The sequence below is a fragment of the Schistocerca cancellata genome, chromosome 4 (assembly GCF_023864275.1).
Source record: "Schistocerca cancellata isolate TAMUIC-IGC-003103 chromosome 4, iqSchCanc2.1, whole genome shotgun sequence".
Taxonomy (NCBI): Eukaryota; Metazoa; Arthropoda; class Insecta; order Orthoptera; family Acrididae; genus Schistocerca; species Schistocerca cancellata.
In genome coordinates this window covers 642,512,564-642,540,304 of record NC_064629.1, presented here as the reverse complement: position 1 = coordinate 642,540,304, position 27,741 = coordinate 642,512,564, and the positions used below count along the sequence as shown (strand labels likewise).

The 27,741-nt window shown below is 44.7% G+C and overlaps 1 protein-coding gene across 4 annotated transcripts in view; it reads left to right on the top strand.

Annotated features, from left to right (window-relative positions):
- The window catches only part of LOC126183372 (oxysterol-binding protein-related protein 11-like), a 194,370-nt gene that overhangs the window by 147,368 nt on the left and 19,261 nt on the right, over positions 1 to 27,741 (top strand). For all 4 annotated transcript variants that reach the window (XM_049925303.1, XM_049925305.1, XM_049925302.1 and 1 more), the window contains one exon: positions 8,765 to 8,881. In XM_049925303.1, the coding sequence (XP_049781260.1) occupies positions 8,765 to 8,881 (117 nt within the window). The remainder of the gene's footprint in view (positions 1 to 8,764; positions 8,882 to 27,741) is intronic.

Sequence of the window (27,741 nt, the reverse complement as noted above, 5' to 3'; positions counted from 1 at the left end):
AGGGAGGGGGAAGGGGGTGAGAGAGAGAGAGAGAGAGAGAGAGAGAGAGAGAGAGAGAGAGAGAGATACTGTTTATGTATCGAGACATGATTAACCTAGCATTCTTCCTTTGGCATGCTCAGTGGGTGTCATCTCTATTTCTAATAATTACCAGCAGTCAGTGATACTTTTCTCTTAGATATAAGACACACAAACAACAGTTTTCAAATGCTAAAGTAGACAAAAGATTTAGAGAAGAGGTCATAATGAGTAGAGTGAGCTTACACTGTTACCTTATTCATCTGTAAGCTGTCGGCGACCTGTCAAATTCTGTAACCTTCTTGAAATTGTGTATGTTCGGGCTATCTTGTTATGGAGGAAGAAAAGACTGAACTTCGGCTTCTGTAATTTCTTTGAGCTTTTTAGAAGTTACTCAGCTCATAACAGGCTTACTGTTTATAGCCTGTGGCATCGATACTTCTGTTGCAGTTAAAAAAGTGTAACTTGACACACTAATTGTGGAGTGTTACCCAAGACCTAAATCTCCACCAAGATTACAGCAAGAAAAATTATCTATGCACCATGTGTAGTGAGTTAGACCACATAATGAGAGCACCGTCTGAAGTTAGCCACCTTCTTCATGCATAGGCTAACAACAACAGGGAACAAATTGCTGTGAGTACTGCCTGGACTGACTCGGACTCTTCATACCTGTTACACAACAATCTATGCAGTCACTGTGATGTCGCACAATGAGTGTGTACACCAGGCTGGACAGATGTTCATGCTATTGAACTCAGATTCCCCGAAATTGAGTGGATAAGTAATGCCATTTCTGCTTGATATGTCAAAAACTGCCCAGCTTCACTTGCAGTTTCTCACGTATACTCTGAAACTTGAGTATCTGTTCCTCTGGCTTAATCTCTGTTGGTTATGCACTGTAAGAAATATGTGACAGCTGAGGACTACTGTCATAGGAGAATAAATCACATTTTGCCTACGTATTTTCTGCTGTCAAAGAGTGCCTTAAACAATGGACATTTAGAACGTGTTCTTAATTCAAAAAGGGAGACACACGCAAATACCCCTTGATGTGCCTCATGTCCTCTCTTAAGTGTGTTCCTTAAGAGTTCCATAGCTGATTGTTCCTGGTGAAGAGAATACTGTGTAAGCATACAGTGCAATACACATAACTGAAGTTAAGCATTGCACTGACGTTTGAGAGGAAGTTTCATAGTTTGTGTGCCTTCCATGTTTAGATGCCTCTTGTCTCATAATAATTGTTTGAGGGTTGTTCAGTAAGTAATGGAACACATTTTTTTCCTCAAAGGAAGATAATTTTATTCATAAGTTAAATATGCTCTGTTGCTCCCCAATCTTTTGGCTATTAATTTTTTTTCCCCCAACATAATCTCCATTCATTTTTATGCCCTTACACCTTGTTGATCTGAAAACCTGTATGTAGTGATCATGCCATTGTACTGGTGTGCGTGTCACCCAAGTTCTTGCTGCTTCACTAAATTCCTCATTATTGCAGTTGTACTTCCTGCAGAGTCAGTCCTTCAGTAGGCCAAAGAAGGTGTGATTTACTGGCTGTAGGGCTAACTAGGAAGAAAAGTCCACCAAAGTTTTGTGATCTCATCTTGGACATGCAGAATTGGGTGTGGTCTTATGTTATTGTGGAGAAGGAGAAGTTTGTTCACATTTTTGTGCGCACAAACATGCTGTAATGGTTTTTTCGTTTCCCAAAGTATTTCTCAATAGACTTCCAAAGTCAGTCATTTGACTGTGAGGGAAGATATCGAACAGATTATTGCCTTTCGTTGTCCCAGAAGACTGAATCCATGACTTTACAGCTGATGGTACTGTTTTCAATTTCTTCTTTGATGGAGATATTGCGTGCTGCCACTCTGCGGATTGCATTTTTCCCCAGGCTCAAAGTGGTGAATCCATGTTTCCTCATCTATGACAATGTTTGACAAGAAGTCATCACCACCAGCCTCATAACAAGCAAGCAGTTTGGCACAGGTCTTCCTTCTGCTCTTCAGTTAGGTTCTGAGGAACTCAGTAGTCACAAATTTTCGTAATGCTAGACACAAACAATAGTGTGGCCACAAAGCCCAAAAGTTTTTCCATCCGTATTCAAGCAAACAACAAACATAGAAACAGTACAATAAGCAGTAGAACACAATCTGAGGACAGGAGCGTGCTGTGCTGTCCTTATACAGAGGATAACCCTGTGGTGGCTGGCCCATGCAGCTGCCATTGGCAGAGCATTTGAGTATAGGGCACTGGCCTCCTGGTGCCACAGCGGATATTGAGATATGATGCGCACAGTTATAACGCCCCTCTCACTATTCGGAAAAAGGAAACTCGTCTGATGTTAATGTTGCCCCAACAGATTACAAATCAATGTCCTCTGCGGTGGGTGCCACAGGTGATGACAGTGGTATTGGAAGGAGATTCCAGGCTGGAACTGCTGAGTAGGGCTCAACAGGAGCAGCTGTGGACACGTGTGGTGACTACCCCCTGCTCCCTTCCCCTTCCCCCTGCTCCCTTCCCCTTCCCCCTGCCCCCTTCCCCTTCCCCCCATACACACACAGTCCACAAAGTATCAAAAAGGAGGAATGACAATGAGGGTGCTGGTAGCATCTCAACATTTGGGTGGTGAAACTGTATCAATGATGAAGGCCCTGGCCACTTGGGTAGGAGGCGCTGGTCATGACGTACTCCACGGCTCCAGCCCAGGCAGCGATGGAAGCCCAGGTGGTAGCAGAGCATCATGGGATGGGCTGGCAACGTGCATCAAAATAATGGACCCTGGAGGGGAGGCAGGAGGCAGCAACATCCGCAGGGGGAGGGGGGGGGGGCTCAGAAACTGTGGACCACAACCATACTCCACTTCAGTTGGCGGCTGAACCCTCCAACACAGACCGCAGCCCAAGGATCAAACTGTGATGAGGGTCATGCTGACAGACTGTGGGGCAGCGTGAGCAGATGCAGAAGGGTGTGTAGCTGGCAACTATGGAGCATCTCACCCAGACTCCAATCCCCCACTGCTGTAAACCTGTAGGAACTCAATGTACCGTCCATGGAAGAGTCTGTGATGTACTTCTTCATTTGAACCTTGAATGTGCAAATGAGCTTTTCTGTCTCACTGTTAGATTGAGGGTGGAACAGAGGAGCAGTCACTTGGCGAATGACTTGAAAGGCATGAAAATCGTGGAAGGTCTGAGACAAACTGTTATCTATCACAAGTGTATAATGCAGTCATTCTACAAGAAACATTTTTGAGGTGGCCTGAACCATAGCTGCAGCTGACGTGGGAGGACAGCAGGTAAGGTACAGAAATTTCGAGAAAGCATCGACAACCAGCAACCAGTAAGAATGTAGAATGGAACAACAACCAGTGAGAATGTAGGAAGGGACCTGTGAAATCAATATGAACATATTTCCATGGATGCTGTGATTCAGGCTGTGGACAAAGTGTCACCTGCAGCACTGGCTGTTGTACAGCACACTGAGAACAGGCTGCAAAAAGATGCACAATGCCACCATCAATGCCAGGCCAGAAGAGATATCGACAGGCCAATGACTTGGTGTGAAAGACCACCACCCAAAGTTCCAGATGTAGGGTGGTCAGGATCACAATGCGGGCGACAGTCCATCTGTAGCTGAGAGACCACCACCATCAAACACCAAAAGGTGGTGATGGAGGGTAAAATAGTGACATAAAGGATCAGAAGCCCTGCCCAGACACTTGTCCGGCCAACCATGCTGGTCGAGTTGAACAACTTGGCACAAAATGAGATCGGCAGCAACAGCAGATGTGACCTTGGAGCCAATATTAGAAAACACTTTGACTGTACATCATCTAAGTGAGAACAAAGGAGTTCATCCTGATCAGAACTAGGGCCTGGCCTCATTGGAAGCTGGGACAGTACATTGGCATTGGCACGCTGCACGGTGGGCCAATAATGTATTTCATAGTTATAACGAGACTGAAAGAAGAAGCAACACTGGAGATAGTGTGCTGCTTTGTCAGGCAATGAAGCAGATGAACAGAACAATGAAACTGAGGGCTAATGAGATGGAACTTAGACCCATACAAGAACACATGAAAAACATTTTGAGGGTGTAGATGACAGGAAGCACTTCCTTTTCAACTTGGGAGGAGCACTGCTGTGTCGAGTTCAGCATTTTTTATGCATAATCTATCGGACATTCAGAACAATTCTCGTATTCTTGTGGAAGAATGGCCCAAAGGCCATACTGAGAGGTGTCTATAGCCAAGTCCAGATGGTGGCCAGGATGGAAGGTAGCCAAACAAGGAGCAGAATGTAATTTAGATTTCAAAAATGTAAAAGCGCATTCACAGGCCAGTGTCATAAGTTGCAGAAATACTCTTCTGTGGGTGCACCCATCACGATTTCAAGATGGTTGATGCACCCAGAAACGGACATTGTCAGTTGTTTTGGAAAACACTGAAAATCACATGGGCACTAGCCAAATGGGAGGTGCCAATATTGGTACAACCCAAAGGTCATTTTAATCACAGAGAGCCTTTTCAAATCCTCATCCTATGGAACCTGTAAATAGGTTACAGATAGATTTACTTTTATTCCAATTGATCTGCAGTGAGGAGGCTCTTCAGGATGTAGAACATGTCAGAAAAACAATAATACGTGACAAATATTTACAACTAAAACAAATAAGCTAATGTACCTCCCACAGGTCCCAAGGGGAATGATTCTTTTTTTAATGAACACTACATGAAAGTATCATTTTACAACACTAATTTACTAAGATGGCATTAATGCACTGAATTTAAAATTTAAAAAAAAAGTTTTTATTTATTTATAAGGTAACAAACATATAATAGAACTATTACAATACTTATTTACAATGAACACATTACTGCACTGAAACAGTGCACACACACACACACACACACACACACACACACACACACACACACACACACACACACACAAAAACAAGTCTGGACATTGTTCTTGAACCTTTAAGTACTGAAAACGTCTCACACCAACAGCTTCAGTTGAGAGAATTCACACTTGTGAAACACATGAACGGACTGCCTGAACTATGCTGAAGAGACAACTACAAATCTGAAACTTTGTTAATAAATGTGCATAGACTGAGAAACTTGCCCTGTTGTAGGAATGGACAGCACTGCCTTCAGAGTACAGCAACACAAGGAGCATGAAGCACTGCCCTAACAATTGAACTCTCACATATGCAAAAATCCATTTGGTTGAAAAGCCACGCAAATAAAATTGAAAAGGAACCTGCTACAGCAAACAAACTAACACATGTTAAAACACTAAAAAGGACATCCTTGAAGTGGCTGTTGGAAGTGTAGCATGGGACGTGGTTCAGGGCGAGGGCAGCACGGCACCTTGGTGGGCCACATGGTGACAGCAGTTTCCGTAGTGGAGACTTCAGGCAGCTGTCGATTGATGTAACTGGCTCTCTGTGGGCAGAGTGCCAACTTAAGTGCATGTCTGTGGAAGGAGACATGCGTGGTATCACATGAGTGTGTGACCATGTGGATGTACCGGGTGATCAAAAAGTCAGTATAAATTTGAAAACTTAATAAACCGCAGAATAATGTAGATAGAGAGGTAAAAATTGACACACATGCTTGGAATGACATGGGGTTTTATTAGAACAAAAAAAAGAGAAAAGAAAAAAACAAAGTTCACAAAATGTCCAACAGATGGCGCTGGACAGCAAAATGTCAGTGATTGCACATGACAATCGTGTATAAAAGGAGCTGTAATGACGGAGAGAATCAGATGTGCCAGCAGTCGCAGCATGTTGATGTTACCTGAAAAGGCACTTTTAGTGAAGCTGTATTATCAGAATGGGGAATGTGCTAGTTCAGCGTTACAATCCTATTGCCGTAGGAAGGGGTTTTGAAAGAGTAAAGGTCCATTGACAAATGCAGCTGTGGCGAGAATGATTTCGAAGTTCGAAGCCATGGGTTGTTTAGACGATAGACCCCATAGTGGCCGACTGAGCACAAGGCGTAATGCTGCTGAGACAGTTCAGGAAGAAATGGAGACTGTAGTGGGTTCGTCTATGCATGGGGAAGTCAGTGTTTGTGCAGTCGCACATCACACCGGCATTCCATACACTACTGTTTGGTTCGCACTGAGGCGTACCCTCTGATGTTATCCATACAAAAACCATCGGCATCATGAACTGTTACCTGGCGATTTAGTGAAGCGGAGGGCATTTGTGATGTGGGCATTTCAAAAGATGGCGGAAGATGACGATTGGTTGTGTAACGTGTTGTGGACCGACGGAGCTCATTTCATGCTCCGAGGGTCTGTCAACACCCACAACTGCAGAATTTGGGCTACCGAAAATCCTAGAACTGTCGTGGAACCTCCATTGTACAATGAGAAAGTCACGGTATGGGTTGGATTTACCACATCTACCGTTATCATGCCTTTTTTCTTCGAGGAAATGCGTCATTCTGGTTTTGTAACTGCTACCGTGGCGGGTGAGAGGTACGCCAATATGTTACAGGATCACATCATCCCCAGCCTGGCTGATAAACACCTGCTGGAACGTACGATGTTCATGCAGGATGGCGCTCCACCCCATATTGCTAGACAGGTGAAAGATCTCTTGCACGCGTTGTTTGGTGGTGATCGTGTGCTCAGCCACCACTTCCGTCATGCTTGGCCTCCCAGGTCCCCAGACCTCAGTCTGTGTGATTATTGGCTTTGGGGCTATCTGAAGTCGCAAGTGTATCGTGATCGACTGACATCTCTAGGGATGCTGAAAGACAACATCCGACGCCAATGCCTCACCATAACTCCGGACGTGCTTTACAGTGCTGTTCACAACATTATTCCTCGATTACAGCTATTGTTGAGGAATGATGGTGGACATATTGAGCATTTCCTGTAAAGAACGTCATCTTTGCTTTGTCTTGCTTTATTATGCTAATTATTGCTATTCTGATCAGATGAAGCGCCATCTGTCAGACATTTTTTGAACTTTTGTATTTTTTTGGTTCTAATAAAACCCCATGTCATTCCAAGCATGTGTGTCAATTTGTACCTCTCTAACTACATTATTCCGTGATTTATTCAGTTTTCAAATTTATACTGACTTTTTGATCACCTGTTATATTAGTGCCCGTGACTGCAGTGTTGTGTACTGTGGCTTTACACCATGTAGTGGCGAGACTGGCAGCCCCCACATGCTGTGGTGACTGACCGCAGCTGGATTGTGCACAGTACCTTGCCTCTTCCGTTTACAGTAACCTCCAAGTGAGGCAGGGGCTGCACCTGGCATGCGAAACATGCATGTAAATGTGGAGGCTGAAATATAAAATGGGCAGCACTACATACTCAACATTATTGATATTTCTTCTAGACTGCACATATCAGTTTTGAGTGATGGTTGCACACCAGCATGAAGGTAGACCTTGTCACAAAGACATTGCTGTTCACTGCCCAATACAAGGGGCCTGGCCATATTGAGGAATGAGATTTGTGTTTTTACTGTATTTGTAAATGTATTTCAAATAAAATAGCTACATTTTTTAATGTAATTTTATTAGATCTAATTTTCATTTATAAATTTTTAGTGAAGGGTAATGATAAGAATTATACTACAGAAAATGAAATACGTATCCCTAAAGTGGCAGTCACTTGTCGAAGAGCAGCCATATAAGAGCTCACCAGACTTCACTATACAGAATACACCGAGCAGCTGATGTGGTTACCTGTGCAAGTTGATGTCTCAGGTTGACTATGAAATATCCTGGTGGAAATTATTTGTTAAATAATGGTATGCTCATACTCTTATTGTTAATGCTCTTATGTCAGAAGTGACATATTGTGTGTTCTTGTTATAGACTATCTGAGGATAGCTAAAATGTTGAATTGAGTTATAGCTGAATAAATGAGATGCAGTTGTGACTGATAACAAAGTAATTATACAACAACTCACAATCATAGTTGCTGTCTCATCCCCTGTAAAATAAAAATATGTTATGATACAAGAGTGGCTGGTTCATCCATTGTTTTGTAAGTGATCAACCAGCCATTCTTTCTTTAAATTGTATTTTTGTCTGTATTCTGTAAATCTTTCAGTATTTTACAGCACACATTAATACACCTTCTCGATAGCTAGCAGTGATTTGTCACATGAACTTGATTAGTACTGTGATGAACTGGCAAAGGTTTTAAATGAATTTTCTATTCTGTTTCCCATCTTATTCATTCATCCCACCTCCCAGTCTTCCACTGCAGATCACAAATTCTGTTAATGTATTTATCAGCCAACTTTTCCAGTCTCCTGATTTAGAGCAATGCTTGGTTAGTAAAAATATACAAAATTCTTTACCTACATGTCCATTTATCACAAATGACGTTAGTTGTAAAGTAAATGATGAGGACGATCTTCCTACTTCAAACTAATCTTTCTGGTATTCTCCATACAGTTTATCTGCTTAGCATATCCAATACCACAAAGCTATTACACTGCTTTTGAGGAAAATCATATATTGTGTGTGTGAGTGGGGGGGGGGGGGGGGGGGGGGGGCATATCCGACTATTGGGGCATCAGAAAGCTATACAACCATCTGTAGACTATGCTGACATTATTTATACATTGTTTGACAAATTCTCCACTAAGGGCAGATCATTCATTCTCTTGGGTTTATAGATTGTCATTACCTGATGATGTATTTGAATGAATTTATTTTAAATTTATAATTCCAAAATGTTTTCTGTTTCAGCCTTTTTATGGTGGAAAAGTAAATGTTGTAACATCAGATGTAAAGAATGAAACTGGAACTATCATATGCAAGATACAGGGAGAATGGAACAGCCATTTTGAATTTACTTATCCTAATGTAAGTAATTGATATAATGTATGAATTAGCATCATGTCAGAATTAAGCTTCCATCTGAACATTTAGCTACTTCATTTGAATAATATAAATTTTAATTAATAATAATTACCAGTAAAGACTACATTCAGTAACATTATATTTTGCGGTAAACTGGAAAATGAACTGGAAAACAATCCTAGCCCATGGACTGTGGATGAATGCTTTAGTCATATTTGCGTGTTGATCACTTTCCTTTGCATTAGTGTTTTAATTCTCTGGTATTTTCTTACCACCTTAACAGTAAGTTCTACCCTGTAAGAAACACTCTATAAACACTTTTTAAATATGTAATAATAAAGGGAAAGAAACTTGCCTTATAGTAGAGACATTGAATTGTCTAAAGATGTATAAATGAGGATGAGAAAATTGCTAGCCTTTTGAGGAAACCTTTTTCAAGTGGGAGTACACACGTGTGCACACATCCTACTGAAATCACTGTACTGGGAAGGGTATCTGACGGCTGGGAGGGAGGCAGCATGTGCATGGGATAGGAATGGGGAATGAGGGGTACCAAGTTTACAGGATAAGAATGGGGGAGGGATAGGCAGCAGATGCAGGGGATAAGGGGGGGGGGGGGGGGGAGGAACAGCTGGTGCACAAGATAGGAGTGCAGAGTGCAACACAGGCATCGGTCCCCCCTGCGGGTTCAGGGGTTAGAATAGGCCCGCGGTATTCCTGCCTGTCATAAGAGGCGACTAAAAGGAGTCCATCCCCCTCACGGGGGTAGTTAGCGCCTGCGTCCGGAGACGGACGGTTCCACGACCTATAATTGTGGTCTTTTTGGTTTTTCACTTCTCGTTTCTTCCTTCCTTTGGTTGGTTCCTTTCTTTGTTCTTCTCCATCTCACTGTCTTCCTTACTCTTTCCCTTGCCTTCTTCTCCTTGCCTTCTTCTCCTTGCCTTCTTCTCCTTGCCTTCTTCTCCTTGCCTTCTTCTCCTTGCCTTCTCTGGTCTCCACCTCGGCGTTTGAGACAGTCTGTCCTCTCTCTCTTCCTTTTCCTCTTCTTCCTTCCTCCCTGTGCGCGCCTGAAGGCCGACCCACGCGTTCGCATGCGTAGCCGGTAACGCGGTAACGTGTAATTCCCCGCCCTGGGTAGACAAGTAAGGCACACACGTACCCCCTGGTAAAGGCCAGGCCCAGGGAGGGGTGATTGCCTGAGCTGATACCTTCTGACCATGCCGATTGGTCCCTCCGTCTGTTTCTCGGGAGGTGTGACCTGAGGTGTAAACATTCATCTAAGGCGGGAGTGCCCTCTGAGAGGATCCCCATAAGGAAGGAGCGCGCCATCGGAGATGCTGGCAATCATGGGGGATTCCTCCGCAATGGATTTCTCTTCTTCTCTCTCGACTTCTGCCCACAAACGGAAACATGACCAGCCACCAGTGACAAAGGTACTACCGCCTGCCCCACAGTTCCTCATCGTTTCTCGATCTGAGGATGGAAAGGATTTTTCCTCTGTCAACCCTTTCGTTATCCAGAAGGGCATAGATGCCATAGCCGGTATTGTTAAGTCTTGAACAAGGTTGCGTAATGGTACCTTGCTACTAGCAACTGAGAGTGCCTTTCAGGCACAGAAACTGCTTCGAGCCACACTCCTGTACAAGTTCCCTGTCCGGGTGGAGGCTCACCGAACTTTGAATTCGTCTCGTGGTGTGGTCTATACTAGATCTCTCGACGGATTGACTGATGAGGAGATTCAGTCGTTCCTCGCTGAGCAGGGCGTGACGGCTGTCCATAGGGTCATGAAAAAGGTCAACAATGACCTTGTACCGACCTGGATGCTTTTCTTGACCTTTGATAGTGTTCAGCTGCCATCGCGCATCAAAGCGGGCTATGAGGTTATTTCTGTTCGCCCCTATGTCCCGACACCTACGCGCTGCTACCAGTGTCAGCGTTTTAATCACACTCGCCAGTCTTGTTCCAATGCTGCTAAATGTGTCACTTGTGGCAGGGACGCCCATGAGGGTGACTGTCCACCTCCGTCTCCTCGTTGAGTGAACTGTCAGGGTGACCATGCAGCGTCCTCCCGCGACTGTCCCATCTACACTCCTGGAAATTGAAATAAGAACACCATGAATTCATTGTCCCAGGAAGGGGAAACTTAATTGACACATTCCTGGGGTCAGATACATCACATGATCACATTGACAGAACCACAGGCATATAGACACAGGCAACAGAGCATGCACAATGTCGGCACTAGTACAGTGTATATCCACCTTTCGCAGCAATGCAGGCTGCTTTTCTCCCATGGAGACGATCGTAGAGATGCTGGATGTAGTCCTGTGGAACGGCTTGCCATGCCATTTCCACCTGGCGCCTCAGTTGGACCAGCGTTCGTGCTGGACGTGCAGACCGCGTGAGACGACGCTTCATCCAGTCCCAAACATGCTCAATGGGGGACAGATCCGGAGATCTTGCTGGCCAGGGTAGTTGACTTACACCTTCTAGAGCACGTTGGGTGGCACGGGATACATGCGGACGTGCATTGTCCTGTTGGAACAGCAAGTTCCCTTGCCGGTCTAGGAATGGTAGAACGATGGGTTCGATGACGGTTTGGATGTACCGTGCACTATTCAGTGTCCCCTCGACGATCACCAGTGGTGTACGGCCAGTGTAGGAGATCGCTCCCCACACCATGATGCCGGGTGTTGGCCCTGTGTGCCTCGGTCGTATGCAGTCCTGATTGTGGCGCTCACCTGCACGGCGCCAAACACGCATACGACCATCATTGGCACCAAGGCAGAAGCGACTCTCATCGCTGAAGACGACACGTCTCCATTCACGCCTGTCGCGACACCACTGGAGGCGGGCTGCACGATGTTGGGGCGTGAGCGGAAGACGGCCTAACGGTGTGCGGGACCGTAGCCCAGCTTCATGGAGACGGTTGCGAATGGTCCTCGCCGATACCCCAGGAGCAACAGTGTCCCTAATTTGCTGGGAAGTGGCGGTGCGGTCCCCTACGGCACTGCGTAGGATCCTACGGTCTTGGCGTGCATCTGTGCGTCGCTGCGGTCCGGTCCCAGGTCGACGGGCACGTGCACCTTCCGCCGACCACTGGCGACAACATCGATGTACTGTGGAGACCTCACGCCCCACGTGTTGAGCAATTCGGCGGTACGTCTACCCGGCCTCCCGCATGCCCACTATACGCCCTCGCTCAAAGTCCATCAACTGCACATACGGTTCACGTCCACGCTGTCGCGGCATGCTACCAGTGTTAAAGACTGCGATGGAGCTCCGTATGCCACGGCAAACTGGCTGACACTGACGGCGGCGGTGCACAAATGCTGCGCAGCTAGCGCCATTCGACGGCCAACACCGCGGTTCCTGGTGTGTCCGCTGTGCCGTGTGTGTGATAATTGCTTGTACAGCCCTCTCGCAGTGTCCGGAGCAAGTATGGTGGGTCTGACACACCGGTGTCAATGTGTTCTTTTTTCCATTTCCAGGAGTGTATAAGGAAGAGCGATGTATCCAAGAAATCCGGGTCAAAGAGAATGTGTCCACCTCGGCTGCTTGCAAGCTATTTGCTAGTAGGAAGCCCACGCTGCTCCCAGCGGGCAAATTCAGTACTGTCCTCACCTCTTCTCGGACTACCAGGGAGGTGGCAACCCAGACATGCGATCTGACCTTCAGCACCACGGTCGTCCGTTCGGCCAGTGCTAAGATCGCGCGGTCGACGTCTCCTCTTCCTCCCATCACCCCACAGACACAAGCCCCTTCATCAGCTTCTGCTAAGACGAAGACCCAGAAGTCAGATGCACGGGCCTTGAAGAAGGAACCGTCCCGTGCAGACCTCCCAGCCATCGACCAGTACTTCCACCAAACGACCTTCCAAGAAGGCTCATAGGAAGCACAGTTCTCCTTCTCCGCCACGGCGCATTTCTTCTCCTGCGCCACCCAGCGGTTGCCGCCCCAGGCCATCATCAGTTTCGCCTGGCCGCACCGCTGGTAGCCAAACATCTGGCCGTTCACCAGCGGAGGAAGCTCCCCCTCCCGGCCATCTTACCGAGATGGCCGATGAACCTATAGACCCAATGGACGATGACTGTCCGCCTACTGATAGCGGCGGCAGTGCTCGCTCGAAGCCAGGCCCTCAGCGGCCTTCGAGGTGACCCCTTCTTTCATCTTCCTTTTCTTCTTACGATGGCACTTATTCACTGGAATATTCGCAGCATTCGCTCCAACCGAGAGGACTTGAAGTTGCTGCTCCGCTTGCACTGTTCGCTCGTCGTAGCCCTCCAGGAAACGAAGCTACGCCCATGCGATCAAATTGCCTTGGCACACTACACCTCTGTGCGTTTTGACCTACCCCCTGTGGTAGGTATTCCGGCTCATGGAGGGGTTATGTTGCTGGTCCGGGATGATATTTACTACTATCCCATCACATTGCACACCAGCCTGCAGGCAGTTGCCATCTGAATTACGCTCCCCACTTTCACATTTTCCATTTGTACCGTTTACACTCCATCGTCGTCTGCCGTTACCAGGGCAGACATGATGCAAATTATAGCTCAGCTCCCTGCACCATTTTTGTTAACTGGAGACTTCAATGCCCACCATCCCCTTTGGGGCTCTCCACCATCCTGCCCGAGGGGCTCCCTGTTAGCAGACCTTTTCAACCAGCTCAATCTTGTCTGCCTCAATACTGGCGCCCCTACTTTTCTTTCGGACACATCTCGCACCTATTCCCATTTAGACCTCTCTATATGTACTACCCAACTTGCACGCCGGTTTGAGTGGTATGCACTTTCTGATAAATATTCGAGCGACCACTTCCCGTGTGTTATCCGTCTCCTGCAGCATACCCCATTTCTGTGCTCATCTAGTTGGAACATCTCCAAAGCAGACTGGGGGCTCTTCTCTTCCAGGGCGACCTTTCAGGATGAAACCTTCACAGGCTGCGATCGTCAGGTCACACACCTCACGGAAGTCATTCTCACTGCTGCTGAATATTCCATCCCTCACCCTACTTCTTCTCCACGTCGCGTACCGGTCCCCTGGTGGACCGCAGCATGTAGAGACACTTTACGTGCTCGTCGACGTGCTTTACGCACCTTTAAACGCCACCCTACAGTGGCGAATTGTATCAATTATAAATGATTACGTGCACAGTGTCGTCGTATTATTAAAGAAAGCAAGAAAGCCAGCTGGGCTGCTTTCACAAGCACCTTCAACAGTTTTACTCCTTCTTCTGTTGTCTGGCGTAGCCTGCGCCGGCTATCTGGCACTAAGGTCCACTCACCAGTTTCTGGCTCGACGGTCGCGAATGACGTCCTTGTGGCCCCTGAGGATGTCTCCAATGCCTTCGGCCGCTTTTTCGCAGAGGTTTCGAGCTCTGCTCATTACTACCCTGCCTTCCTCCCCCGAAAACAGGCAGAGGAGGCTAGGCCACCTAACTTCCGCTCCTCGAATCATGAAAGTTATAATGCCCCATTCACCATGCGGGAACTCGAAAACGCACTTGCCCGGTCAAGGTCCTCCGCTCCAGGGCCTGATTCTATTCATATTCAGATGCTGAAGAACCTTTCTCCTGCGGGTAAAGGTTTCCTTCTTCGTACTTACAATCGCATCTGGATTGAGGGACATGTTCCCCCCTGCTGGCGCGAGTCTATTGTTGTCCCGATTCCTAAGCCGGGGAAGGACAAGCACTTGCCTTCCAGTTATCGACCCATCTCGCTTACCAGCTGTGTCTGTAAAGTGATGGAGCGAATGGTTCACTCTTGTTTGGTTTGGCTGCTCGAGTCTCGACGCCTCCTTACCAATGTACAATGTGGATTTCGTAGGCGCCGCTCTGCTGTTGACCATCTGGTTACCTTGTCGACCTTCTTCATGAATAACTTCTTGCGGAAGCGCCCGACCGCAGCTGTGTTCTTTGATTTGGAGAAGGCTTACGACACCTGTTGGAGGGCGGGCATTCTCCGCACCATGCATACATGGGGCCTTTGCGGTCGCCTCCCTCTTTTTATTCGTTCCTTTTTAATGGATCGCCAGTTCAGGGTACGTGTGGGTTCTGTCCTGTCAGACACCTTTCGCCAGGAGAATGGGGTGCCACAGGGCTCAGTTTTGAGCTTCGCTCTCTTTGCCATAGCGATCAATCCAATAATGGATTGCCTCCCAGCTGATGTAACGGGCTCCCTTTTCGTGGACGATTTTACCATCTATTGCAGCGCTCAGCGTACATGTTTCCTGGAGCGCTGTCTTCAGCGTTCTCTTGACCGTCTTTACTCCTGGAGTGTCGCCAATGGCTTCCGTTTTTCTGCCGAGAAGACGGTCTGTATTAACTTCTGGCGCTACAAAGAGTTTCTCCCACCGTCCTTACGACTCGGTCCCGTTGCTCTCCCATTCGTGGAGACAACAAAATTTTTAGGTCTTACATTTGACAGGAAACTTAGCTGGTCTCCACGTGTGTCATATTTGGCTGCCCGTTGTACCCGTTCTCTAAATGTCCTCCGTGTTCTCAGTGGTATGTCGTTGGGAGCAGATCGAACTGTCCTACTTCGTCTATATCGGTCGATCGTCCGCTCCAAGCTGGATTATGGGAGCTTCGTATACTCCTCGGCACGGCCATCCATCTTACGCCGCCTCAACTCCATACAATATCGGGGTTTACGTCTTGCGATCGGAGCGTTTTATACTAGTCCCGTCGAGAGTCTTCATGCTGACGCTGGTGAATTGCCACTCACCTACCGGCGCGATATACTGCTTTGTCGATATGCCTGTCGGCTACTGTCAATGCCCGACCACCCGTCTTATCGTTCCTTTTTTGACAACTCGCTCGACCGTCAATACGGGTTGTATGTCTCAGCCCTGCTACCCCCTGGAGTTCGCTTTCGTCGCCTCCTTCAACACCTTAATTTTTCACTCCCTGCAACCTTTTGAGTGGGCGAGAGCCACACGCCACCTTGGCTCCAGGCTCAGGTTCGCGTTCACCTTGACCTCAGTTTGCTCCCAAAGGAGGTTACCCCCAGTTCGGTATACCACTCCCGTTTTGTCGAACTTCGAACGAAGTTCATTAATATGACCTTCATTTATACAGATGGCTCTAAGACCAATGACGGGGTCGGGTGCTCTTTTATTCTCGGGGCACAAAGTTTCAAATACCGGCTCCATGGCCATTGTTCGGTCTTCACAGCTGAGCTCTTTGCCCTCTACCAGGCTGTTCTTTACATCTGCCGCCACCGACATTCTGCTTATGTCATTTGCTCCGATTCCCTGAGCGCCATCCAGAGCCTCAGTGATCCGTATCCAGTTCACCCTTTCGTGCACCGGATCCGACGCTCTCTTCAGCAGCTGGTGGACGTCGGTTCTCCGGTTAGCTTTATGTGGGTTCCTGGCCATGTTGGTATCCCTGGGAACGAAGCTGCAGATGCAGCGGCCAAGGCTGCGGTCCTCCAGCCTCGGACAGCTTCTTGTTGTGTCCCTTCGTCAGATTGTAGCAGGGTCATTTGTCGGCGCATTTTATCGCTGTGGCATGCCGATTGGGCTGCACTTACAGACAACAAGCTTCGGGCCTTGAAACCTCTTCCCGTGGCTTGGACGTCCTCCTCCCGCCCTTTTCGGCGGGAGGAGGTCGTTTTGGCCCGGTTACGAATTGTACACTGCCAGTTCAGCCATCGCCACCTGCTAACGGCTGCGCCAGCGCTGTTCTGCCCATGTGGGCAATTGCTGACGGTCCGCTACATTTTAACGTCCTGCCCGGATTTTAACACACTGCGTCTTGATCTTGGCCTGCCCTGTAGTCTAGATGCCATTTTAGCGGATGACCCACGAGCAGCTGCTCGCGTTCTTCATTTTATCAATTTGACCACCCTTTCTAAGGACCTTTGATTATGCTGTTTTTTTTTTTTTTAATCCTATGCCCGTCAGTCTGTCTTTTATCGTGTTTTCCCTTTTCGTTGCTGTTTTAAACTTGTTCCTGGCGGTGCATTCCTAACGTAGTCTGGGCGCTAATGACCATTGAAGTTTTGCGCTCTAAAACCACAAAAAAAAAAAGTCATCGGTGAGCTCATGGTGGTGATATGGATGAATGGATTGGGAGGAGGAGACAGAGAAGATGAAAGTGCAGACTGTGGGGAAGAGGATGTGGGTGCAAGATGAGTGAAGTTAGGGTCCTGAGGCAGAGTGGAGGTGGGTATGAGGTGGAAGTTAGTGGAGATGAGGCCATAAGGATTACAGAAATGAAGGATGTGTTCTGAGTATAATTCCCATCTACCTAGTTCAGGAAAACTGGTGTTGAGGGGGAAGATCCAGATGGAACGGGTTGTTACGTAGCCATTGAAATCGTGCATGGTGTGCTCAGCAGCATGTTCGTCCACTGGGTGGTCAACTTGGCTCTTGTCCAGAGTTTGGCAGTTGCCATTCATTCAGGCGGATGATTGGTTGGTGGTCATGCCCACATAAAATGTTGTGTAGGACTAGCAGCAGAGTTGGTATATGAGATGGCTGCTGTCAGAGATGTCCCTGCCTCTGACAGGATTGGATAAGCTTGTCACAGGACCAGAGTAGGATGTGTTGGTGGGTGAAGTATGAGAGCTGGTGTGGCATAGGGATGGACCAGGGTATTGTGTAAAGGATATGATTTAGTTGTTCCAATCTGAGAAGATAATCGATGATTTTCTGATTAGAGGTAATGGTAGAGAAAATGCAGAACCTTGAGGTTGTACTCTGAGATGATACTTTGTGTAACTGTAGTGTGTAGGTCTGTAGAATTCCTAGAGCTAGACCATCATATTAATTTTACCTTTCAGTGTAACACATAGCTTTAAAATGTTATTAAAGAAATGGTCTTCTCTCCTATTTCTTGTATTTATTTTGTGATTGTTCTTCCAGACAGTAATATCACTGACTCAAATTATCAAATACTTGTAACAAACTGCTGTGCTATTTACCAGTGCAAGTGTGTCCAACTGTCTACTTGATCAAATAATTTCTCAATAATTGCAGCTAAAATGGAAAGCCACATGTTATATTCCATTAGTCGCAGCATATGCTTTCTTGATTAGTATTGGTTGAAAAAAGTGTCTCCAGAAATGTTTGTGTTTATACTAATAATAATAGTAATATTAATAGTAACAATAATAATAATAATAATAATAATAATAATAAACCCCATGGAGGCCCAGGAAAAGAATAGGCCTCCGGTATGTTCTGCCAGTCGTAAAAGGCGACGAAAAGAACAAACCACTAATAGGGCTAACCCCCCTTTTAGTGTGATTACTTGGTTCAGGACAGAACTAAAGAAGCCTCGGACAAGCACCGTCATGGTCGGGGACGACGCTTGAACCCTATGCCCGCCCACAATGGTAAAGACACTGCTAGCCAACTGGAAAATGATTTAAATCCAAATAGAGGTGTTTTGCAGGATATGCTTCCTGCAACCACCCTAGAAGGAAAACAAAGACAGAGGATGAGATGGTCAGATGAAGTTAATCGACACCTCATGTTCTGTTATTACCAAGCAACAAACCTAGGAACCAACACAACTGGATACAGATCACAAGTATACACAACATTTATTACCAGATACCCGGAATTAAAATTTTTAACAGAACGACGACTAGCTGATCAGATCCGTGTAATAATAAAAAATAACAGGATACCCCAGTCAGAATTAGACAACATCAAACAACAAGTACAACAAATACTGGAACAAAATAATGTGCAATTAGAAGAAGAAGAAGAAGAAGAAGAAGAAGAAAATACAGTAATGGACTCAAACATCCCAGAGAAAACAAACAAAGAGCAAAACACGTCAATTAAACAATCAGTGGAAAACGAAATCTTAAGACAGCCACCAGAACAAGCACAAATAGAACATGAAGTGACACACATGTTAGATATAGAAGAAAAATTTCAGTTGACATATATAGAATACAAAGACACAAATACAGACATTAGACCATTCTTGCATAGACCACCAAATAACCCACAAGTCGAAACAACAATAACAACTATCAGCACTATCATACACAACAAAATAAATGAAAATACAACTATGGAAGAGTTACAACTACTGGTTTATGGAGGAGCACTCACTACACTAAATATACACACTAGGCAGAGATCAGAACCAACCAACACACACAGAAGAAACCCACAAAACCAGCATGGCAACACAGGCTACAGATCAGAACAGAAAAACTGAGAAAAGACATCGGACAGCTAACACAATTTATAAGAAATGAAATGTCAGACAAAAAACGAAAAAGGTTAGGTAAAATCTCACAACAAGAAGCAATAGAGCAATTAGATGAAAAGAAGCAGAAATTACAAGCATTGGCCAAACAACTTAGAAGATACAAAAAAAGTGAAAATAGAAGGAAACAAAACCAAACATTCAACACAAACCAAAAGAAATTTAACCAAACAATAGATAACACACACATTAAAATAGACAATCCACCAAACATAACAGATGTGGAACACTTCTGGAGCAACATATGGTCAAACCCGGGACAACATAACAGGCATGCACGGTGGATACAAGCAGAAACAGACTCATACAAGATGATACCACAAATACCTGAAGTGATAATTTTGCAACATGAAGTCACCCGAGAAATTAATTCTGCGCACAATTGGAAAGCCCCTGGAAATGATAAAATAGCAAATTTCTGGCTAAAGAAGTTCACCTCAACACATTCACATCTAACTAAATTATTTTACATATCTTAAAGCAAAGATGATGAGACTTACCAAACAAAAGCGCTGGCAGGTCGATAGACACACAAACACACACACAAAATTCTAGCTTTTGCAACCAACGGTTGCCTCATCAGGAAAGAGGGAAGGAGAGGGAAAGACGAAAGGATTTGGGTTTTAAGGGAGAGGATAAGGAGTCATTCCAATCCCGGGAGCGGAAAGACTTACCTTAGGGGGAAAAAAGGACAGGTATACACTCGCGCGCGCACACACACACACACACACACACACACACACACACACACATCCGCATATACACAGACACAAGCAGACATTTGTAAAGGCAAAGAGTTTAATAATAATAATAATAATAATAATAATAATAATAAATGTATTTGACATCAGTTCTTAAGAATGTGGCAATTTTTCCAGTTTTTGGTCAAATTGCATTGTCATTTTTATGAATATGTCAAAGTTCTTCACCTGAATTTTCAGAATATGTAAAAATTCTCTCGTAGTAAGGAAACAAATTTTACTTAATATTCAGCAGGACATGGTAAAAAAAGACATTTTACTGGTAACATTTTTATTATTCAAGAAATAATAACTCTTCAAAGGTGTGAAAAGGATTATTGTTAAGTAGTTTTTTAAGTCAAAATTTTAATTTAAGTGCTGAAATAGTTAAAACAGCAATCGGCAATGCATTTACTAATCTAATTCTGCCAAGCAATGAACTCCCACCATACAGCTACTGTCTCGTGGCTATAACTATGTTATTTTTCTTTGTTTCTGTTCTTACATACATTAGAGGTAATGGTTAGCTGCTGTCTTCTGCTATAAAACTACACTTAATATTAGTCAGAACCAACATATCACCATCTACACCTAGCTTCTCTTGGTACAGTCCTACATACTCTCACATTTATTTCTTGTCATACCATCAGTCTGTTTCATTGACCCTGGAAATAACCCATATTTCAATTGTTGTTTTTGCTGTTATTGCCTCTTCGGTAGAAAATCTGAATACTAGTTTGCTGCAGCTCTCCACTCATTTCTATCATGTGCCAGTCTCTTCATAATTACATCAATCTGAATCTGCTTATTCAGGGTGTCCAGTGTCCTGGAAAATCTGGAAAGCAGGGAAAATGTAGGGAATGTTTTTGTTCTGGAAAACTTGGGGAATTTTTGCATTTTGTCTAAAATCTCCAGAAAAGGCATGGTGTCTCATTTGATTTTGGGCAGAGGCATTTGCTTGCCTTCTCCTTGGCTCAATGCCAAGGTGCGATAAGCAGTAATGTCTCTTCCACTAAAGCTCTAGAGTCCTCCAACACTAGTTACTTTGTCTCCTGGATACCGTACAATATCTGTGGTCACCCAACCATTTCCATGATCATATGCTTCAAGGTTATCCAACGTAAAATTAAACACAGCTCCACAAAACACTGAAGGGCCATGCAAAAATGGTTGTCCACTCACTGGTTGAGAATTCAACTCAACATCATCTACAGCTTTATAAAATGTTAGACGAGAATGTATTTTCCTCCTTGGTACTATGCAGCTGCCCTCCATCAGGGTTTTGGAAGCCCTAAACCTCTCCCCTATATAACTCCAATGCAGCAGCCAGCGAGACCACCCCGCCTGGCCAAGTCCAGGCAAGCAGTGCAGAGGTTGTTGTTTCTTGACATGGAATGGCTTGCACGCCTGTCACTGCAGCCTGACCATGCAACTCTGGTTTGTGTTGTGTGTGTTTTTGACTCAATGTAATGAGCAAGGATCTGTGATGAGTATTTGGTGTGGTTTACATTTACATCTGTTCAGACGTACTGCCTTGTTTGATAACACAGTGTTATCACAAAAAGTGTGCTTTTAGGGGAGTTTGTGGCCTATTCAAATCCATTTATTTTGTACCAGTAATACTAGGGCATGATAGGTAAACATACAGTACATTTGTTAGTTATATACATAAAAATTACTGTTGTACATGCCAACATCTGTCAATCTCGTTGTGTTGTGTACAAATAAGATTGATTATAGATCTTTAGTTGTAGGCATAAAATAGTGTAATTAGAACACTAACAAGCAGTTATTGGGCTTTGGTATGCTGTTGTTTGTTTAGTTAACATTGAGCTGAAGCTTGTAGTGCAACACAGGTTTTTGGCGGGTGAGTAGGAACTTTTGGGAGGAGGTGTCTGGTGCATGGGGAGTGAGGTGACTGTGTAATTTCTGTCCTGAGTGGCTAACATCTCCAATCCAATCCAATCCAATCCAATCCAATCCAGTCTTAGTCAACTACTTTCAGTTACACACATACAAGCAAGATTTTATTAGCTTATTTTGGAGGCACTCAGGGAGAGATATAGGTGAAGGGGGTGGGGTAGAATTTGCTCGTAAGAAAGATAAAAGTGCAGGTCACAAAAAGTTTTAGTGGCTTTCTGTCTTTATGAACTCTTGGCCACATCTCACTATATTGTGTATTTGCGATCCTGTTTAATCCATGTGTTACCTCAGCACTTATTCAATGAACTGGAAGTGTGCATTCTATTCTTGCTGGATTGAGGATCCAGAATTTTGTTGAATCACAGAGAACACATCTGAAAAATTGTGTCTGGTTCATGCTCCGTAAAACCAACTTGGAAAGAAGGATGCTGAGCTTCAGGCTACAGCCAGGTGTTACCCCAGTGTAGTTGCATCAAGTACCTACTGCAGGAACTTCTGGATGAAGGGTGACAATCCTAGATTACTTGCAGAGGAGCCCATTTTGAAGACAGAGATCCGTTTGTATCTGTTGGCTGCTGTGAGACACCAATCTTCTTGGGACATCGACATCTTGTTAACCTCTTACCAGATGTGTTCCCAGACAGTAACATTGCCTTCTAAGTGCAGTTTCAAAAGTCAAAGGCAAATTATGGCATTTTGTTTGGATTGGAGCTGTTTTTCATTAAACAACTACAGGAGCTTGTTCTTGCTTGTGATGAAGTAGTGACTGAGTTTGATGTAATTGTTCATTTTTGGAATAGGATGTTGGGCCATGTTTTGAGCCTTCAGTGTTTTCGAAAGAAAGTACTGCAAAAGATTTAGTTGAAGACTTCGAGGCACGAGCATTCCAATCTGAGGTAAATCTGAAAAGGCACGTTGTTCAAGGTGATCATGGGTGGCGCTAATGTTAATAAGGCATTCCTAAGAGAACTGAAAAGCAAGCTCAAAGTTGAGGGTAATGCAGAGGGTTCTGTGCTTTTGGACTTTGGGACATGTGGCTTACATGGAGTGCATGGTGACTTTAACACAGGTGGTACTAGCACTGGTTGGAATCTTGTTCAGTTTCTAAGAGCTTAATGTAATCTATTTAAAAACTGCCCCTCCTGCCAAGTTGATATCAACAATATTACAAGCACTGCCATTTTCCTACAGCAGTTTTGTACTGTTTGGTGGGCGGAAAACAAAATGTTATCAGTCTGGGCTCAGCAAATATAACAGCTGTATAAAAATATGTAAAGGAAGTAGAAAGGGTAAAGAAGGAACAGAAGTAGGTAAAACCATAGACTTCAAGTTGCTACTGGAATTTTAGTCATAGCTACCAAGTAGTGTGAGAGTCCTTAAGGGGAAAGTTGCTGATAGCTCATCTTGCCTATTTTGAGACTGTCAATGCTCAGTTTGAGTCATTGTTGACCAAATTTCAGTCAGATGCACCCTTAACTCCATTCCTCTATCCTTCCCACCGGTCTATAGTCAGAGAATTAAACAGAAAATTTGTGAAACCAGAAGTTTGAAGAAACAGACTAGCTTGAAAACAGATCTGAGTGCCAACATAAATCAGTTGAATAAAAAGGTCTTGGTCAGTGTGACATTTCAGAGAAAGATATCTTGGAATTGTGAATTGAGTGCCTTAGATTTATGCAGAGTGCAGTATCCAAAATTCTGGACAAACTCCCCCTGGTTTATTTTTTTATGAAGAGCATTCCACATTTAGTCCCGCAAGTGGCAGTTAACACCGACCATGAGAAGAGACAGTTAGGCATAGAATTGACACATTTTACTACCTTAATTTTCTTTGGTTGTCATGAGGCTGATGCTATTGCTCATGAGTTCCAAAATCTAGTGGAGATCATGTCAAGAGAGGAAATCCTCAAAGAACTTTATGGGGATCGTATTCGCATCAACCAGTTCTGGATGGTGGTCATTGGGGTCAAAAGTGTACATGAAAATGTGAAGAGTTGTTTGCAGTCTCTTCCAAGGCAAAGCCAGTCTTGAAAGAGGTTTCTCTGACAATTTCATTCGAAAGTGAGTAGAAAAAAGTCAAGAGCTCTACAGAGCCTGAAAACAAAACTTGTGGAAAGTGCTGAGAAAGAGGTTTCTTAGATTGAAGTAGTGCTCTGTCACTAGAAACTACCTGCTTGTGACTTTACTTAATGTCCATGTATGCATCCTTATCAGATTAGTCTGTTACTGTGTCTTCCATAAGCCTTTTATTCAGATGGTATTTGGATTTTATTCTTATATCTCTTTGTAAAAACTGTAATTTCTTATTGAAATAGATAATGGTCTTCTTTTGTAAGTCTGTGTGCTCCCAGCAGCTGATTATTCCCAATATAAATGTTTATTAATAATGTTTTACTTTCTTTTCAACCTAGTCTCATTCTACTCTGTCCTGTCACATTAATGTGACCACCTGTCAAAAGCCTGAATATGGTTCCCAAGAATAGATGCATACTTGTGGTGATCCATTGTGCCTTCCAGGATGACGAGATCACCCAGGGAATGCCATGAAAACATTCTTTTGGCCTGGACCCTTTCATCTGAAAAGGCCACCTGTCGCACTCTGTGGACATCCAGTTGCTGTACTGGCTTGCAAAATTTCAGCCTTTGTTGTCAATGAACAGCAGTGAGCATAGGTGCATGCACTAGGTGCTTGTTGAGGAAGCCCATCCACGGCAATGTTAGCTGAATGCTTTTTGAGGAGACACTGTTGATAGCACCTTGGTTCATCTGACTGGTCAGTTGCTGAACATTGCAACTCTATTTGCCCATACAGAACTCTGCAGCTGTCGTTCACCCCATCATCTTTGCCAGTGGTGCACCCCTGTTGCCTCAACACCGGTTTTGGATAGAAATGTTACCGTTTGTGTTTGGTAATTTCATTGGTAGGACACTGCAGATGTCATCAGTCAACAAAGGACATTGCATACAGAACAATGTGTTAAAATATTGCTCAAATATGTGGTATCCATTGAAATAGGACTATGAGGGGATATCAGACATAGAAAAAAGAATAACAGCACCAATAGTCACGTGTTTGTTTGCTCCACAAGACAGTGTCATAGAAATGTAGAAAATCTTGAACTGCCAGATGCTTGAAGTAGAGGCAAACTACTTCTAGTAAGACTACTTACAGTTTTATGTACCAGTATCAAGTGAGGACTCTAGGAATATACTACAGCCTCCTGCATATCACTCCTAAAAACTGCAAAGACAAGGTTTAACTGATTACAGATTGTAATTTCTTAGACTTTCCCGCTGATTTGATGACATCTCGTGGAAATCGGGTTTTCTGCTGGATATCAGCGTCTTCCAAACACGATATTTCGACGTCAGTACTTGACGTCCTCATCAGGTGTTCCCTGAGACTGGCTGCTTGCTGGACCGGGTCACATATTTATGCCTGCCCGGTGCCTGGTGTTCTGTTTGCCATTCCCTAGTCGGTCCGCACCCGTGAGTCGCACTATCCTGCTGCTCTAGGTGTTCCCTATTCCGCCCGCGCCTACTCTGGCTGCCTCCAACTGCGGTCGTGGCCTCCTGGTGTTGCCTCCTCGGTCCGTTTCCGTGAGTGGCGCTCCCCTGCCACTCTGGACGCTCCCTATTCCGTCCGCGCCCGCTCTGGCCACCTCCATCTGCGGTGGTGGCCTCCTGGTGTTCCCTTTTCGGTCCGCGTCCACGAGTGGCGTTCCCCTGCCGCCCTGGATGTTCCCTATTCCATCCGTGCCCACTCTGGTCGTCTCCGACTGTGGCTGAGGCTTCCTGGTGACCCCTTCTTGGTTAGTGCCTGCAGTGTGCGGCTGTCTGAGGCTGTCTGAGCCACGACCGCAGTTGGAGGCAGCCAGAGCAGGTGTGAACGGAATAACTTGCAGAGCATGTAAAGTTTCGTGGGCAGTGTGTGGATGAGCACTATCCTGTAGGAACAATACACTACCTTTCTGTTATGACAACGGCAAAAGAATGGGTCTAGCAACATTCTGTATGTACTAAGTGCTGGTTAGTGTCCCCTCCAGAAACACCGAAGGTGAAAGAGACTTGTAGTGTATTGTACCTTAGACCATAAGTCCTGGGGTGGGGCCAGTGTGTCTTAGTGAATGCACTCTGCAAAACAGTGCTCACCAGTTCTACATAATATGCACGAACAACTGTCACTTGTGTGCAGGCAGAATCTGCTTTCATTGCTGAAGAGCATAGCGTGCCATTTCATCTTCCATGTGATTCTCTGATGGCACCAGTTGAGCTGTGGACGTCGATGCTGTGGCGTGGGTCGGAGGTGTGCATGCCAGTAGTCCCATTGCTAATAACCGGTTCACAACATTTCATGTTGACGTGTCTGCACTCACAAGTCCTCTTATCTGTGCTGTGTTAGCCGTACATGTGTCACTGCTGCCCTTAAAATACGATGATCCTGTCAGGCATCTGCTGGATTGATCTCCAGAACCTCATCTACAGCGGTGAGAATGTTCATTTGACCGCTGATACCAGTTCTGTTGTACAACTGTGACAGCGCATTCAACTTGTGTGAAAATTCTGTGAACAGACCATCCCGCTATTTGGAAGGCCACAGTTTGACACCTTTCAAACTTGCTCAGTTCACTGTAGGAAGCACGAGTGCATCTCTGTGGCTTGGTTGCCTGCTTACTTCACACATTTGCACAACACTGAGCCTTCTGGCTGTGAGAATTCTTTGTTAAAGAGTAGACACAGATGGCACCCTGTTAGCTATGCCACTACGCTATCTGTTGGCAGATGATGTTGAAACCATTATCAGTACATCTACTATCCCACAGGGGGCATATGCCATCATCAGACCAAAATCAACATGCTCTTTCCAGGTGTACCATTATATATATGACATTTGACTGTTGAAACATAGTATTCTCCTAGATAAACGGAAGTTTTGTGGGGTTGATGGTATGGCCAACCAATGGACATCATCATACCCAACCAAAAGGATGCAGAATATTTTACTTAGTAATTCAACCAATATTATCCAGGGATGTAATTCTGCCTGGAAAGAAATCATGTATGGAGTTCACCAAGGCTCAATCTTAGGTCTGCCATTGTTCCTCATGTAGTAAACAAATTTACATCTAATATACAACAAGCAGAATTAGTTGTTTTTGCAGATGACACTATTAATGTCATCAGTCCAAGCATATGTACAGAAACAGAAGAAATGGTAAACAATGCTCATAAATGTATCATTGGTTTTCTCCACATTGCCTTGCCCTTGATTTTAAAAAACAACTTATTCAGTTCTGCGCATACAGGAGTACTACACCAATGATAAGTGTAACACGTGGTGAGGAAATAGTAAACAGAGTGAAAACTTAAAATTCTTAGGTGTCCATATTGATGATAATTTAAACTGCGAAAAGCACATTTTTAAAGTCAAACACCCCATTGCACTCCCTCAGATTTAGTGGTACCATGCCCCAGTGGGTAACCCACAAAAAACTGAACACAGATCAAGCGTGAAAACAGGAAGGAGGTGTGCTGAACTATGACAAAAGTGAAATAGGAACAGTGAATGGTCCAAGCTTCACAAGTGTAATATTAAACGAAGTTGAGGAGCCGAGGCATCGTGGTTACATGGTCAGTGTTGAACTGTCAAATGGGTGAGCCATGTTCAAAACTCCCTAATACCATTTATTTATTTTTTTCACAACATTATTTACTGTGCATTTGGTCATTGAAATGTTTGTTCCCTTCTTGTAAGCTCCTCAGTTGGTTATAGAATATGAGTCATGTGGCAAGCATACTTTACTGTCACAAGTAAACGTGATGAATAGTGAGAGCAGGCAAGATACCACATAGATGGCTCACAGAAATGAAAACAACAAATAAACGGGTGTGAACTATGTTACAACAAAGGAATTCAAGAGTAAAAACTTCCAAAACAGAACAAAACTTGAAAAATGTTA